Here is a 17,741-nt window from a genome sequence, read left to right on the forward strand (position 1 = left end):
ACCAGGGGGCATAATTTTAAGGTACAAGTCTGAAGGTTTAGGGAGGATTTCAGGAAAATAATTTTCACCTAAAGGGTAATGGGAATCTGTATTGCACTGCCCTGGAGAGTATTTGAGGCAGGAAACATCACAACCTTTAAAAGGTTCTTTTCTTGGCACTAGGTCATGTCTATGAGTCAAGGCTATGGACCAAATGCTGGAAAGTAGGATAGAGTAGATGTAATGTTTTTTTGTCAATGCAGACTCAATGGGCCGAAAGATCTCTTCTGTACTGTTTGATTCTAAAATTGCCTCTCATTCGTGAATAAAATGAAGCTGACGGGCGATTTATTTTCAAATGTGTGCATGTCAAAACGTGTAGTGCATACAAGTGCAAACATAATTTGTTTAATGCAATGAAATACATTTGGATCTGATGAAACGTGATCTCACATTATGAGAAAATTGCACAATAGCTGCGCCATGTAAACTAATGGGGCTGGAATTGCATTATAGCCTATATAGGTAAGGAAAGTTTGCATTCTTCAAATAATGGTCTAAGTTCTTCAATGGCGTTAAAGCCCATTCATGTTGAAGAAACCCACATTAAAGCAGAACCGTGTGTAAGCTTAAGTCTTCATGATTGTACATACAGACTCCATTTGGCTATGGGTCCAATTTAAAATCATTTACAGGAAAGGTTTCCCTGTCTCATTCTCACAGACACAATTACCCTGCTGTATGTAACAAAGAACTGCAAATACTGGAAACCATAAATAAATGCAGTAAGTGCTGGAGAAAGTTAGTGGTCTGGCAGCATCTATTGAGAAAATGACAGATTGAATGTTTCAAGTCCAGTGACCTTTTGTCAGAACAGGTTACCCTGTTTTATTCAGTTTGAACTTGAACCACGCTTTTATTTCAAGCCTCTAAATTCTCTAAATGCACCACTGAATAAAATTGATGTATTGCTGTTGTACAAACATTGAGGACTATAAATTGGCTTGGGCCTTAGTGCAAAATGAGCAGTAACAAATTGGCAACCTCTTTCCTGTCTGGCCTGATTTTAATTAGAGTTTACAGCTGTAATGCTTTCTTGTCCAATTTCACTCCCGTTCAAGATGAATTTATTCCCCACAGCCCTCATTTCAGGTTTGTCCTGTTGTTCCAGAGCTCAGCAAGAACATTTTTTTTCAAGATCAATAATTCTGTCCTTGAGATACCAAATACTTGTGGCAACAGAACTTCAAGCAGGCATATGGTGCCGTGGGACAGAGTATTGGTGTTAAATCCTCATGAAGTTAACTGTTACGCCAAAGAATGCAAGAAAGGATGATAGTGGCCTTAGAATTATTGATGACCATTTTTCTAAATTACACATAGTAAATTTGCAAGACTTATCTTCATCCTTAATGCACCTGTTTATTTTAAGTGGATTAAAATAGATTTTTAAAATTCCACAATATAGTTTGAAATTTTGTTTTCTAAAATTAGTTACTTCTGGACTGCTGTAGGCCATTTTCTGGGAAATAGGTTAACAACTACCTTGCATCCAGGATTTACTTGCTGTAACATTAAGCCACATAAAATCAGGTTCTGCTTCAGCTGCAAAAGTAGAAAGATAGTCCTTTAAAGGTCACAGGGATAAGATGTGTACCATGTGGTATTTCTTCAGGAAGAAATGATGGATGAATTGGACCCCTCTAGACTAAGGAGTGAGTAAAGAGAAGAGCAGTGAAGCAGACCTTGGTTATTGTGGCTGATGCAAGTCTTTTAGCGGTTTTATTTAAAATATACAACTCTTAATAAGCTTTTGGTAAAAAGACTAACTTAAAACCTGCATTGTCTTTGATTTCAAAACTTCAGTGTAGCACTGAGAACAATTGCTAAATGAAATGCAAATAATCAAAATGATTTCTATTTTTTGTCCATGATTTTATTTTGACATGTAATACTCTGACCCATCCCCCTTTGTTGGAGAGATCCAGTGGAATGCTTACAGTGGTCTGATGCTTCATATGTAACAGAACAATGAATGAGAGAGCCTGAAGATATAACTAGAGCAAAACTCTCCAGATACTGGATTCATGGTCCATGGGTGACCTTCCTAACCATCACCCAATTAAGGTTCTGCAATAGTCCCTTAAGGGTCTCATTAGTCTGATGACCTTCCTTCCTGGCAAGCAGGGAAAAGTAGCTGCTTTCCCAACCAGGAAGCCAGCATGGTCTGCCTGCCAGGTTATGGAGGCTCCTTCATTTGCTCCAGTCTGAGCGCATTGGTGACGTGGGGGTGGTGGCTGGCGGTAGCCACTCTCCTGCCCTTAGCTCCAACAGCCACTCTTCCCATGACCTCACCGAGCAACGCTTTCCACCCGGAAATCACTCACCCCTGCCACTCCCAGTCAGTGTCGCTGTGCAGCCTTGGCTTGCAGCTCCTAGTTGCTGGCTGCCTGCCTCTGATTGTGGTGGGAGGTTTCAAACCCTTTGATTTCCAATTAGCAGGAGAAGTGAAGTGTCATGTTCAATTACCTCTCATCCTTGTACAAAATGAAGCTGAGAGTCTGTTTCAAAGTGTGGACATGTCAAAGTATGAAATACATGTGAGTGTAAATTGAATTACGTGAATGCAATTCAGCTAAGTTGAAGCATTCACAGTTGTGCGTACAGGACTCCATTTGATTATGGGTCAAGACAGAACCTATTTACAAAGAAGGTTTTCCTGTGCCCATTCTCTTAGGCACAATTACTCTTTTGTTATCCTGTTGCTTGAACTTGACCCATGCTATCATGTCAAGCTTCTAGATGCTCAGACCTGGATCCTAGATACAGGACTAACTCTATTTGACTGGCAGCTTCAAGTGGAACGGAATTTCTTTGCTGTGGCACTTCTAGGTCAAGAAGCCAGCCGGTCAGCTCATAAATGCTTGATTGACACTCGATCTGCCAGACTTTCATGCTGGTGGGGTGATGGGGCTTTATTTCCAAACCCTATCTCCCTAGATATCGACCCCTTTAATTCTGCATGCAGAATGTCATCTGATCTTCCTGTGTTTGAGCCCCTGCCCCTGCTCTGCTCCAATAAAGCTCCACGTGTGCTTCAGGAACAATCTTTCATCTGACAAAGGAACAATGCTATGAAAGCCTGTGATTTCAACTAAACCTGTTGGACTATTACCTGGCCATCATGTGACTTCTGACTTTGTCCAACCCAATCCAACACCTCCACATCACAATATCTTTCAAACAACTGATTTCAAGAACCTGCAGTCTTGGCTTGAGACCCTGTTCTTGTCTGGACTTTGTGCTTTTTGAAATGTTTTGAACGGCGCCTGTTGGTGTTGATTCTGTTTTGATTCCATTTAATTTTCCATTAGACCCATCATTGTTTCTTTCCCATCCCAGTGCCGTTTTCGTTTGCCTTGTATCATCCCTTTTGTCATTTCATTTCTCTGCTTTCTACATTAAGATCTTCCTTCTTTCCCTCGCTCCTTCCCCTACCTTCCTTAAAAATGGCTGCATCACTAAGTAGCCCTGGTTCAGACAAAGGGTTCACTGAACTGAAACATTAACTCTGTTACACTAGTTCTCCTTCTGCATTGCCAGATCTGTGATTCCAGCATTTTCCATTGGAGATTTTTTTAATGCATTCACAGGATGTGGGCATCATTGGCCAGGCCAACATATATTGCCTAGCCCTAATTGCACAGAGGGCAGTTAAGAGTCAACCACATTGCTGTGGATCTGGAGTCATACGTAGGCCACACCAGGTAAAGACGGCAGTTTCCTTACCGAAAGGAAATTAGTGAACCAGATGGGTTTTACTAACAATCAGCAATGATTCTATGGTCATCATTAGATCATCATCTGCAATGGTGGAATTTGAACTTAGGACCTGTGTGTCTGGATTAATAGTCTAATTATAATAGCACAAGATTGGACAATATGGATTTAGAGGAGGTATAAATGGCTCTAACAAAATGATCACCAACTGATTGTGGAAAAATATTGTTTGATGGTTTCAATTTGAAATTGTTAAATTAATTGTTGAGACCAGAAGCGATGACATGGTTCATTGAAAGATTATGTATTGTTCCTCAAACTCTTCATTGGGATGGTTGTTCATTGAGCAACAGATAGAGTTTGAGAGTTTGGAGATCAAGGTCAGAGTCGAAGTTAAAATGACAGACAAATGGAACCTTAGGGTGACACATGAGGTATGAACTGAGCTCTTTCGTTAGGCAGCTGTCCAAATGAGGACCAGAAAACTCACTTTATAACTAACTCTGGATTTGTGAATGGCTTAGGCACCATCTGATATGCCTCCTCCATTTTGATGCTGTATTTTATAACCGCAATCTGTACAAAGGTAGATTTTCAAAAGTTATCATACTTTGCTGGATTACAAGATTCTCCTGGATTTTGAAAGGAAAAACATTGGCACCTTTGTACTTTTGTACAGATTGCGGTTATAAAATACAGCATCAAAATGGAGGAGGCATATCAGATGGTGCCTAAGCCATTCACAAATCCAGAGTTAGTTATAAAGTGAGTTTTCTGGTCCTCATTTGGACAGCTGCCTAACGAAAGAGCTCAGTTCATACCTCATGTGTCACCCTAAGGTTCCATTTGTCTGTCATTTTAACTTCGACTCTGACCTTGATCTCCAAACTCTCAAACTCTATCTGTTGCTCAATGAACAACCATTTGGGCATAATCTTTGGATCATGAGGCAACAGCAATTTTAGGCATCATTTCTTCAGAGGGTGTGTGACTTATTGTCCAGCAAATATGTATCCTGGCATATCAGTCTGTGCTCCCTGCTTTCAGGTATTTATTCTTCCTCCTGTCTCCCTGTGCAACAAAATATTCCAGGCTCAGTGTGAGCCAGAGACTTTTCAAATACCATTCTGACGCTTAGGTGAAGTGGGCTGGAACAGTTTGATTCATGTAGGAGCTGTACTGCTACAACAAAGATGGAATTTGCAGTGTTATAGTCCTAATTTGCAGCCAATGTTTATTTATGATGAAACTCAATGCCAGGGAAACTGGATCATTAAATTTATATTTAACTAAGATTTAACTTGAAGGGCTGCTAAGTTTAATGCCGAGACATAAATTTCTTGATCACGTTAAGTACATGACTAGTAAGCCTTGGAAAATGGCAATGCTACATGAGAGAGCAATTCAAGAAAGGATTAATAAACGTTAAAATGTAGAATTTCTGCTGCTACTTCCAAGCCACATCGAAATGCCTTGATACTTGGTAATTTTGTAACAGCATTTTCCAAACAATCTCTCTGTAGGTCAAAAACATCAGCCTGTCTGAAGGAGAGGTGCTAACAATTGAAGGACTTGATGGAGATGAACCGACTGTTCTCGCCAACGCGTCGATTTTAATGAAGGGGCAGGTGATTCGCAGCCCAAGCAATCAAGTTGCTATCCACTTCCAGAGCATTCAACTTGGAAATCCAGGCTCATTCCAATTCCATTATCAAGGTAAGTGCTTACACACCAGGGCTGTAATCATGAGGCGAAAGCAATGCCACTATTTTGTGGCCGAGTATTTTATCAAATCTGAAAGCAATAGTCCCGACTTAGAAAAAAGCACTTGCTTGCTAGATCTTGCACAAATGGAAATTTATATCCAGTTGTGTGGACTTGCAACTGATATTTATCAGGAACTGTGTAAGAGACTCATATGCACAATATATGTTCAAAAGTAATCTCTTCCCAACAGAGTTCCTTTTAGAGCTTAGTTTTAGCTGATGTAAAATATCTTTCCAAAAGACTGGTTTATGTCAATAATGAATATGTTTGTGCTGTATTTACTTGGAAAATTAATGAAGACAAAATAAATAGCACTATTTTAAACTGCTCAATATTGTTTCCATTCCTCTGTCTTCAGAGGCTGGTGAGTGGTAATCAATCTGGTTCAGTGGAAGGTGCAGGAGGGCATGCCAGGAGCAGCACCAGGCATACTAAAAGATGAGACGTCAACCTAGTGAAGCCACCAAACAGGGCTACTTATGTGCCAAACGGCATAATCAGCAAGTGATAGAGCTAAGTGATCCCACAACCAACAGATCAGATCTAAGCTCTGCAATCTGGCACATAGGAAGATGGTTGTAATTGTTGGAAGTCAGTCCTCTCTGCTCCAGGACGACTCTGTAGGAATTCCTCAGTATAATGTCCTTGGCCCAACCATCTTCAGCTGCTTCTTCAAAGGTCAGAAGTGGGGATGTTTGCCGATGATAAATGGTATGTAACATTTGTACCACACAAATGCCAGGCAATGACCATCTCCAATAAGAGAGAATCTAACCACCATCTCTTGACATTCAATAGTGTTGCCATCATTGAATCCCCCACTATCAACATCCTAGAGCTTATCAAATGTGCCAGAAACGCAATTGTACTTGTCATATAAATACAGTGGCTGCAAGAACTGGACTCGCATATAAATAACACCAAAGTTGGTGGTACAGTTGACACCGAAGAAGATTATCTAAGATTACAAAGGGAACTTGTTAAATAGGTCCAGTGGGATGAGGAGTAGCAGATGTAATTTAATTTGGATAAATGCAAGTTGTTGCATTTTGAAAAACCAAACGAGGTCAAAATTTATACAGTTAATAGAAGGGCCCTGGCTAGCATTGTCAAACAGAGAGACTGAGGGATTCAGCTACACAGTTCTTTCAAATTAAGGTCAGATGTAGGTAGTTAAGAAGGCGTTTAGCATGCTTGCCTTCATTGCTCAGACTACTGAGTATAGGAGTTGGGATGTCATATTGAGGTTGTACAGGACATTGGTGAGGCCACTTTTGGAGCATTGTGTACAGTTCTGGTCACTCTGCTATAGGAAGGATAGTATTAAATTGAGAAGGGATCAGAAAAGATTTACCAGGATGTTGCTGGAACTGAATGGTTTGAATTATAAGGATAACTGGGACTTTTACACTGGAGTGTAGTTGGTTGAGGCTTATAAGGCTTACAGAGGCTTATAAAATCATAAGGTTCCCGAGGGTGGGAAAGTTCAAAACAAGAGAGCACATTTTTAAGGTGAAAGGAGGAAGATTTTAAAAAGGACCTGAGGGGCAGATTTTTCACTCACAGAGTGGTGTGTATGTGTAATGAACTGCCAGAGGTAGTGGTGGATGCAGATACAGGGATGAGATTCCAAAGACATTTGGACAGGTACAGGAATAGGGAAAGTTTGGATGGTTATGGGACAAGCACAGGCAGGTGAAACTAGTTTAGTTTGGGAAACCTGGACAGTACGGACAGTTGTTCCAAAGGGTCTGTTTCCATGCTGTATGACTCCATGACTCGACAGTTACAGTGGCTGCAAGAACAGATCAAATGCTAGGAATACTGCAATAACAACTCACCTTCTGACTCCCCAAAGCCTGTCCATCAACTGCAAGGCACGAGACAGAAGTGTGATGGAATACTCCCCACTTGCCTGGATGAATGCAGCCCCAACAACACTCAAGAAGCTTGACACCATCTAGGACACAGCAGCCCGCTTGATTGGCATCACATCCACAAACATCCACTTCCTCCACCACTGACGCTCAGTAGCAGCATTGCATCAACATGATGCACTGTAGAAATTCACCAAAGATCCTTAAGCAGCGCCTTCCAATCCCACGACCACTTCCATCAGAAGGACAAGGGCAGCAGATAAGTGGGAACACCACCATCTTCAAATTTCCCTTCAAATCACCCACCATCCTGACTTGGAAATATATTGCTGTTCCTTCTGTGTTGCTGGATCATAATCTTGGAATTTCCTCCCTAAGGGCATTGTGGGTCAACCCACAGCACATGGACTGCAACGGTTCAAGAAGGCAATTCACCACCACCTTCTCAAGGGCAAATAGGAATGGGATATTAATGTTGGCTAGCCAGCAATACACACATCCTATAAGTGAAATTAAAAAAATATTCAAGGCTTTCACATTGATCTCAGGAGTCTGAAGTGACTATAGCATGTTTTGGATGTAGGTTTGCTCGCTGAGCTGGAAAGTTCATTTTCAGACATTTCAACACCATACTAGGTAGCATCTTTAGTGAGCCTCCGGACGAAGGCACACTGAAGATGTTACCTAGTATGGTGACAAAACATCTGAAAATGAACCTTCCAGCTCAGCGAGCAAATCTGCATCCAGAACCTCAACCTGAGCTATAAATCTTCCCAGAACTCGTGATAGCATGTCTGTGTAGTGCAAAAGATGGTCAGTGGTGAGAGCCCACTAGTTACACCAACAAATAAGAAAAGTTATCTTCTGGACATTATTTGTAGTAGATGATGTGCAAAACTTTCTCTGGTTACAATTCTTTAAGAATGGAAAATATCTGCTTTTGAACAGTATTTTTGTTGAAACCTGGTATGTTTTGGTTACATTATTACTAATGCATATATAAGGAATCTTCCCCTCACTTCACAGGTCATTTCAATGCTTTTGGTGATTAAAACTTCAGCACACCAAGAGCATGTTCCATTGCAACAAATATATATGTTTGCCATGATCTTTGTTGAGTGTTTATCAGTTGTTTCACTTCGTGTACTGGATTCAGTTGTCCTTGTTTGAGGATGGAAGTCAACACCAAATCAATTCTTGTTGTAGTGCCCCTCACCTGCCTGGCTGCCCCGCCATCTCTTGCCCCTCCTGACTCCTCCTCCTCTTGGTGCCACTTGTGACTCCTTCAACTGTCAGCGCTCCTCCTGGCTCCTAGCTCTCTCACTGTCTCCTCTCCATGCCACCCCATCTCCTCCATCCTCTCAGCCCTCCTTTTAGATCCTCCTCCTCCCCTTGGAGCCTTCTTGGCTCCACATTCCTTGGTACCACTTCAAATTCCTCCCCCTCACTTGTTCGTCCTGTCTCCTCCCCCTCGCAGTGCCCCTCTTGGGTCCTACCCTCTCAGTGCCCTTTCATTTTTTCCCCCTCCATTTCTCTGCACCAGTCTGGGCTCCTTCCCTCTCAGAGTCATTCTATGTCACTGTACCATGTCACTACATAAATAATTTTAACAATTGCTGAAGCTCAGATTTTCTGGGCAAGGAATAAGAACATATCCTCACAAACGGGACACTGTGAGTGCTCGAATGTTGTGTATACATACAACTTATGTTAGGAAAGGCCTTTGACTACATGTATTCCATTGGTGAATACTTTTGGGTTGATTGTGTATCGTTCAGTTAGTTTTGGCAAGTTTTCAGCCACTGTTACTTCTGTTTAGGGAATGGAAAATAAAGAGCAGGCCAAATCTTCTCCCCGCAGAAGACATAATTTTATTCTTTGCTACTTTATACTTTGCTGACCACACTCAAGCTAATTCCTCCAAGTCAGGTTGTTTTGTCACCGTAAAAAGGATAAGTAATTTACAGAAAAGGCAATGAGAGAGATAGCGGTGAGTGCAATTTTTCATAATCACTCACTGGGCCAACATTTATTGCCTGTCCCTGGCTGCCCTTGAGAGAAGGTGGTGGTGAGCTGCCTTTTTGAACTACTGGAGGTACAAAGAACAGTACAACACAGGAACCGGCCCTTTGGCTCACCAAGCCCTTTGTAAACAAATGGAGCATATTCCTTCAAGAAAAAGGGCAGCACGGTGGCTCAGTGGTTAGCACTGCTTCCTCACAGCGCCAGGGGCCTGGGTTTGATTCCTGCCTCAGGCAACTGTGTGGAGTTTGCACATTCTCCCCGTGTCTGCGTGGGTTTCCTCCAGGTGCTCCGGTTTCCTCCCACAGTCCAAAGATGTGCAGGTCAGGTGAATTGGCCATGCTAGATTGCCCATAGTATTAGGTGCATTAATAAGGGGTATATATCGGGCAGGGGAATGGATCTGGGTGGGTTACTCTTCGGAGGGTCGGTATGGACTTGTTGGGCCGAAGGGCCTGTTTCCATACTGTAGGGAATCTAAAACAAAGGGATGTAGATATCAGGGAAATATTTTTGCAAGTCTACGATTTTTGGTAGATGCTATTCCTGATTCCAGCAGGATTTGGAAGAACAGCGATACTTCTTGCAAATTCCCAGCAACTCAATTCCAGTCTGCACAATGGCTCTAGAAAAGATTTGGGTTTGTCAGGGTGAATTTTACCAGTGGCAAACAAATACTTATGCGTACCAATGCACATTCCTATCCCAATCATTGGTTAAGTACTAGACTACACTTCTCCATGTCCTTCGCGATATCCCATCTTACAACCATTTCTAAATCAATGCTGCTTATTCTCCAGTGCCCCAGTGTACCCTTACATCTTATCATTGTTCAATGTAAGGCTAACACAGATGGGGAAATATTTGCCAACACCAAAAGCAAACAGAAAAGGAAACGGACATGTTCCTGTTGGAGTACAGAGGCACTGCTTGCAGGTTGAGCATCAACAATTTTATGTCAATGCATCATTACTCTACCCAACTCTCAACCACTGGAACTGGATGTCAATTAAGTCCTGTCTGGCTTGTAGCAGGCAATGCTACACCACACAAGCATACTGAAAGTGATATTCTTCCTGCTCAATGGCCTTCGGCATTTACCTCAGAAAAACTGCATCTGCTCTGCCAGCTCCTTGGCCTCCATAACACCCCTGTTTGCCTGCTCCCAGCACACTAGGATTATTAGCACACAATGTCTGGACTGCATTGTAGACCTTTTCAGGTTGTGGAACTTCAACCACAGCAGACCTATCGTTTGCTTCCATGTGGCCCCAGTTAAAGAATGGATTGCATTGTGAATGTGGATTGCCTCAGTCAGGGAGTTTTGTGATAGTCATCAGCCATGGTAACAAAGAGTGGTCCTTGTCCCCCAGTAACTGTCTTGGTAAGGCATTTGGCCTATCCAGTACATCAGGAATGTGAGAATTCTCAATGATAAAAGCATCATGGCAGGTCCTCAGGGTAGAAGCCAGTCACTGAAAAGTTCAGTGCTGTCACCTTATTGTGGAGGTGCCAGTGTAGGATTGGGATGGGCAAAGTTAAAAATCAGGCGAAAGTGAGGACTGCAGATGCTGGAGATTAGAGACACTGTCCCTGAACTACACCAAGATGCAGTTTAGGGTGTAGGTTTACTCGCTGAGCTGTAGGTTTGATATCCAGATGTTTCATTACCTGGCTGGGTAACATCAGTGGCGACCTCCAAATGAAGCGAAGCTGTTGTCTCCTGCTTTCTATTGAAATGTTTGTCCTGGGTGGGGTTCCTGGGGTTTGTGGTGATGTCATTTCCTGTTCATTTTCTGAGGGGTTGATAGATGGCATCGAGATCTATGTGTTTGTTTATGGCGTTGTGGTTGGAGTGCCAGGCCTCTAGGAATTCTCTGGCATGTCTTTGCTTAGCCTGTCCCAGGATAGATGTGTTGTTCCAGTCGAAATGGTGGTTTTTTGCATCCATGTGTAGGGCTACGAGGGAGACAGGGTCGTGTCTTTTTGTGGCTAGCTGGTGTTCATGTATCCTGGTGGCTAACCTTCTTCCTGTTTGTCCTATGTAGTGTTTGTGGCAGTCCTTGCATGGAATTTTGTAGATGATGTTGGTTTTTTCCATGGGTTGTAGTGTCTCAGAGTAATCTCAGTCTGATACTGCACCTTGATATAGTTCAGGGACAGTGTCTCAGGGTAATCTCTGTCTGATACTGCACCTTGATGTAGTTCAGTGACAGTGTCTCAGAGTAATCTCAATCTGATCCTGCACTTTGATGTAGTTCAGGGACAGTGTCTCAGGGTAATCTCTGTCTGATACTGCACCTTGATGTAGTTCAGGGACCGTGTCTCAGGATAATCTCAGTCTGATACTGCACCTTGGTGTAGTTCAGTGACAGTGTCTAAGGATAATCTCAGTCTGATACTGCACCTTGATGTAGTTCAGGGACAGTGTCTCAGGATAATCTCAGTCTGACACTGCACCTTGGTGTAGTTCAGTGACAGTGTCTAAGGATAATCTCAGTCTGATACTGGACCTTGATATAGTTCAGGGACAGTGTCTCAGAGTAATCTCAGTCTGATACTGCACCTTGATGTAGTTCAGGGACAGTGTCTCAGGATAATCTCAGTCTGACACTGCACCTTGGTGTAGTTCAGTGACAGTGTCTAAGGATAATCTCAGTCTGATACTGCACCTTGATATAGTTCAGGGACAGTGTCTCAGGGTAATCTCTGTCTGATACTGCACCTTGATGTAGTTCAGTGACAGTGTCTCAGAGTAATCTCAATCTGATCCTGCACTTTGATGTAGTTCAGGGACAGTGTCTCAGGGTAATCTCTGTCTGATACTGCACCTTGATGTAGTTCAGGGACCGTGTCTCAGGATAATCTCAGTCTGATACTGCACCTTGGTGTAGTTCAGTGACAGTGTCTAAGGATAATCTCAGTCTGATACTGCACCTTGATGTAGTTCAGGGACAGTGTCTCAGGATAATCTCAGTCTGACACTGCACCTTGGTGTAGTTCAGTGACAGTGTCTAAGGATAATCTCAGTCTGATACTGGACCTTGATATAGTTCAGGGACAGTGTCTCAGAGTAATCTCAGTCTGATACTGCACCTTGATGTAGTTCAGGGACAGTGTCTCAGGATAATCTCAGTCTGACACTGCACCTTGGTGTAGTTCAGTGACAGTGTCTAAGGATAATCTCAGTCTGATACTGGACCTTGATATAGTTCAGGGACAGTGTCTCAGAGTAATCTCAGTCTGATCCTGCACCTTGATATAGTTCAGGGACCGTGTCTCAGGGTAATCTCAGTCTGATACTGGACCTTGATGTAGTTCAGGGACAGTGTCTCAGGGTAATCTCAGTCTGATATTGCACCTTTATGTAGCTCAGGGACAGTGTCTCAGGATAATCTCAGTCTGACACTGCACCTTGATATAGTTCAGGGACAGTGTCTCAGGGTAATCTCAGTCTGATACTGCCCCTTGGTTTAGATCAGTGACAGTGTCTCAGAGTAATCTCAATCTGATCCTGCACCTTGATGTAGTTCAGGGACAGTGTCTCAGGGTAATGTCAGCACATTGGTGTAGTTCAGGGACAGTGTCTCAGAGTAATCTCAGTCTGATCCTGCACCTTGATGTTGTTCAGGGACAGTGTCTCAGAGTAATCTCAATCTGATCCTGCACCTTGATGTAGTTCAGGGACAGTGTCTCAGGGTAATCTCAGTCTGATACTGCACCTTTATGTAGTTCAGGGACAGTGTCTCAGGGTAATCTCAGTCTGATACTGCACCTTGATGTAGTTCAAGGACTGTGTCTCAGAGTAATCTCAGTCTGATACTGCACCTTGATGTAGTTCAGTGACAGTGTCTCAGAGTAATTTCAGTCTGATCCTGCACCTTGATGTTGTTCAGGGACAGTGTCTCAGAGTAATGTCAGTCTGATACTGTACCTTGGTATAGTTCAATAACTGTGTCTCCGAGTAATCTCAGTCTGATACTGCACCTTGATTTATTTCACATTTTGAAGGTGAGAGGAGAGAGATATAAAAAAGGCATGAAATAAATTTTTTGCACAGAGGGTGGTTCATGTGTGGAGTGAACTTTCTGAAGTAGTAGTGAATGTGAGTACAATCACAACATTTAGAAGACATTTGGATAGATACATGAATAGGAAAGGTTTGGAGCGATATGGGCCAGGAGCAGGCAGATGGGACTAGTTTGGTTTGGGATTATGTTCAACTTGGACTGGTTGGACCAAGGGATCTGTTTCCGTGTTGTATGACTCTATCTCTCTATGTGCATAAGAAATATAAGCATTCTTATTCAACCTAACATGTAATATTATTTTTTAATATTTTTGGCCTATTTTTCGCTGATGTTAGGATGTCTGGTGGTTCAGAGTTTTTCTACACTGCAGAAGATGGTCATGATTTTGTCATATTTCTGTGTTGTATTTGGTGACGTGACTGTTACAGATGAGGCATGGCGGGACTCCAGGTTTATTTTGTTGTTTTTCAGTCTTGATTGTAAAATACTTTCTCTAGAATCTAGCACCTAGAATACAAAATTCACAACAGCAGTGTATAGTTAATAACATTATTTTTTTTTATCAAAACCAACATTAGAACTGTAATGGAAATCCAGGTGCCTGAAATCTATTCTGATTTTAATAAATTGTGCTCCATATCATGATCTGGTGTGGTACAGTTCACTCAAGGAGTTGAGCTACTAATGCAACATACACCTTTACTTGCACGTTCTAGTCTGGAACAATGAATAGTGATAGTGGAGGATCTGTTTTTCTTTTCGTCACATGACTGACTTGGAATTTCTCCCGCTCTTCCTGCCTGCCACTGACATGTTTCGGAAGGATTCACAGATGATAACCAGGCAGTTTGTCCATGTTATGTCTTTAGCCATTAGGTTCAGGATGGGATTTGAATCTGGACCTTCCAACTCAGAGGCAGGGGCATTATCTACTATGCCTCAAGACCGCTTCTGAAGAAATGATCTACTTATTCAGAATGCTGACAACTGATGTTGGCTTAAGTAGGACAGGAGAAAAAAATAGGTGCCCAAGACATGCATTATGATAAATTTGTTCGGTGGGTGCATGTTTGCTCTTTACCCTTTGCTCTGCTGCAAATGATTGATTTTCTCCTTGCACTGAGCGGCATTTGTTTATGAGCTTAATACTTTTTATGTCTGACTATACATTCTAAATATGATTGTGTTATTTGCTGAAGTTCAGTTCCTAGCTATGTACTATTGACAGTTTCTGGTACCAGTTGTGTGGTTGAGGAAGATATTAATATTTATAAAGGGATTTCTGGTGTTTGTATTTTAAACTAGATGCTCGCATTGCTGCCTCCTACTTTCAGTGGTCCTTCAATATATTGATGGGTCAGGATCATCTAATACAAATTGTATTGATATTTTAAAGTTGACATTTTGCTCTGCTTACATTGAAGGTGTTATGCTTTGCTTGTGTATTGAAAAATAATTTTGAACATGGATGAATAAATGTGTGTTGAGACAAACCAGTTGTTCAGTACCCCAGGAAATATATATTGTAATGGTTTAAAATGTCAGTGTACAGGCAGCAATCTATATTTCGGTGGGGTTCAGTCAAGGATGTAGGATGCATGCTCAGAACTTGTTTAGTTTTCCTGATTGTGGTAACTGCAGGGGTCCCTAAACAATCTCCCTCGGCCTACTCTTCCCAATAAACATTGATTTTCAAAACTGTCATTTGTGGATTTTTTTAACATGTTTTTCTTAATAATTTCTGGAGGTTGGTCATTTGTTATGTTGAGGGCTGAATTCAGATTCACAAATTTTTCTGTATTAAATAATCTTTCAAGGGTAACTTATGTACTTAGAAAATCAGCTTTAGTAACTTTTGTTCCTTTGGGAGCCATGACAAACAATCGGAAGAGACAACCTGTCAGACAGCGGCAACATCTTCCTAAAGTTGGTCCTGGAAAGGGGAGACAAAATCTAACGTTTCAGATGCAACAATTACATTTATGCTATTTCCACTCTACCAGTCTAAGTGACACTTGCAACAGGAAGTATATTGTTGACAAATATTTCATTGGGCTGATTGAGAGACTCCTTCCATCATTCTTTTGTAAGTATATTATTGTCAAGCAGTCATACTGATAAAGAGGCTAGAATATTTGAAAGGTCTTATTGGTTCTTAGGGAAGTCCGTAACTGAGAACATTCACTTGAAGGAAACATTGCCACAGGCATATTCTAACATTCCAACTGGGCATCATTCCCAGAAGTGTAATACAGGTCATTCTGCTATGACATGCATTTGGTCAACACAAATTGACTGTAACGCAAACGACAAATTGGGGAACACTGTTTCTAAAGCGTGCACTTTTAAAATGTGTGTTGGCTATAGTGCGATCACATCGTCAACACTTTTAAGTGTTATTTGTATTGCATGATTCTTGTCCAACGCGGGGTTGCACAGGAATACGACTGTTGCACTATGAGAAATGACTGGACAGTAAAAACAACTGCGCCTCCCTTAGGCCATTGTTGACACATTGAAAGGTTACTTAAAACACCACATCAATCCTTCAGAGCTAATAAAAAACCTTCAATATTTGTTTTTAGCAGAGTTATGCTGTGTCTGTACATCAGTAGCAGTTGGACAATATTTCTGCTCCAAAAACAATTAGACACATGCTCAGCCTAAATGAAGAAGAGCCAAACGCCTCAACTATGAAAATCTAAAAGGCACCAATATTTTTGATATCTATGTTCACAGTCACAAACACCAGCTCTTGGTTAGTTTGCTGATTTCATGAAAACACTGAAATTGGTAATATATTCATAGAAGGTGTTTTGAAGAAGGTGCAGGTCCACCAAATTCAAATCAATTGAGATTACATTAAGTTTTAATTCGTCCTTAATAACAGCAATGCTTCAGGCAATGTATACTTACTGTGACTGCTGTCAATGCATTTTGTAATCTGAGCATGAACTTCACAAAATGCCTCTTGCTCAAGGCTGGAACCCAAACTCTGACCCAGAAAGTGCGGAGAAATCTCTCAACCACAAAGCATCCCCTTTTTGAGCTAATGCCATGATCATTTTACTTTGAATACAATGCAAATCTGAAGAGGTTTCAAAGAACCCCTTTTAAATTCCTGAATTACAGTTGGTATGAGCAGAAGTTACCCTGCTAACCATTGTTCGTCTATAATGGGCACTAAACCATTATAAATGAAATTGATTTGGAAGTCTGATGCTGAAGGCTTCCATTGATTTGAATTCTGACGGTAATGTACATTTGTTACAAATACCAACGTGAAATAAAATCTGTCAGAATGAATGTTGTGTAATCCAAAATGGTCACTGTGATATTATAAAGAAATAGAGGTCACCGCATGTGTTTATACAGAAGCTTTAGTGAGGGAGAGAACTTTATGGGGCTTCACAGAACCATTATCAAACTGAATTTGGCACCAGGCCACATTAGAATCTCAGGTAACTGGTGGCCCAAACCTGACCAAAGAGGTATCTTAAAAGAAGAGGGAAAAATCCAGAGGCAGAGAGTTTCAAGAAGGGAAATCTGAAGAGTTGAGCCTACTTAGCTAAAGGTATAGCGATCACTGGTGAAGCAACTAAAGCCAAGAATGTGTTAAAGGTAGATTGAAGGAGCACAACGATCCACGGCAAGGTGCTTGTGGTGGGTTGGTTTCGAGGCTGAAGGTACTCCAACCCAGTGGTGCCACTGCAGAGCAAGGGAAGTGGGAGCTGTTCTGCTGGATCTGTCAATGAGCTCGGCAGTTGGGGGTGGACATCATTTGGAGGTTAGGGTAGGTTACATTGATCACAAACCACACCTCCAATTAATCACTGAGCCTGTTTATATTCACTGTTGCAACTGCCCACCTCAAGCTTATCTTCCATCAGTGAGAGCAGCAACAAGTTAAAAGCACAATGAGATCATTTGGCCCTTGGAGTCCGCTTCACTTTTTCATTATGCCCAGATTTCCCTTCTCTAACGCCGTTCTCACCTGCCTATCAAATCCTATCCGCACAATTGGCAATAACTGGCAACGTATCTCACACCACATTCAAAACTGCTTGATCCTCATTGCCATTTTCACAAATCACCTCTGGTTTCAAAGGCCTGGCCATCACCTATGAGCTATGACCTGGCTTTACCTATGTATTCCTGCAAGCTCCTTCAACCCTGCCCTGCAGCATGAGCTCTGTCCGGCTTCCCTTCCCTGTGTACCAGTACCAGTTCCATCTGCTGTCTTGGCCTGACTCTCTGAAACCCTTTCCATGATCCTTTCCAGCTT

General features: G+C 41.9%; 1 protein-coding gene across 3 annotated transcripts in view; it reads left to right on the forward strand.

Annotated features, from left to right (window-relative positions):
* The window catches only part of sez6b (seizure related 6 homolog b), a 973,463-nt gene that overhangs the window by 644,810 nt on the left and 310,912 nt on the right, over positions 1–17,741 (forward strand). For all 3 annotated transcript variants that reach the window (XM_043718461.2, XM_043718459.2, XM_043718460.2), the window contains exon 4: positions 5,283–5,475. In XM_043718461.2, the coding sequence (XP_043574396.2) occupies positions 5,283–5,475 (193 nt within the window). The remainder of the gene's footprint in view (positions 1–5,282; positions 5,476–17,741) is intronic.

This window comes from Chiloscyllium plagiosum, unplaced genomic scaffold (assembly GCF_037043375.1).
Source record: "Chiloscyllium plagiosum isolate Xiang-an unplaced genomic scaffold, Cpla_swu_hap1 HiC_scaffold_31, whole genome shotgun sequence".
Lineage (NCBI taxonomy): Eukaryota > Metazoa > Chordata > Chondrichthyes > Orectolobiformes > Hemiscylliidae > Chiloscyllium > Chiloscyllium plagiosum.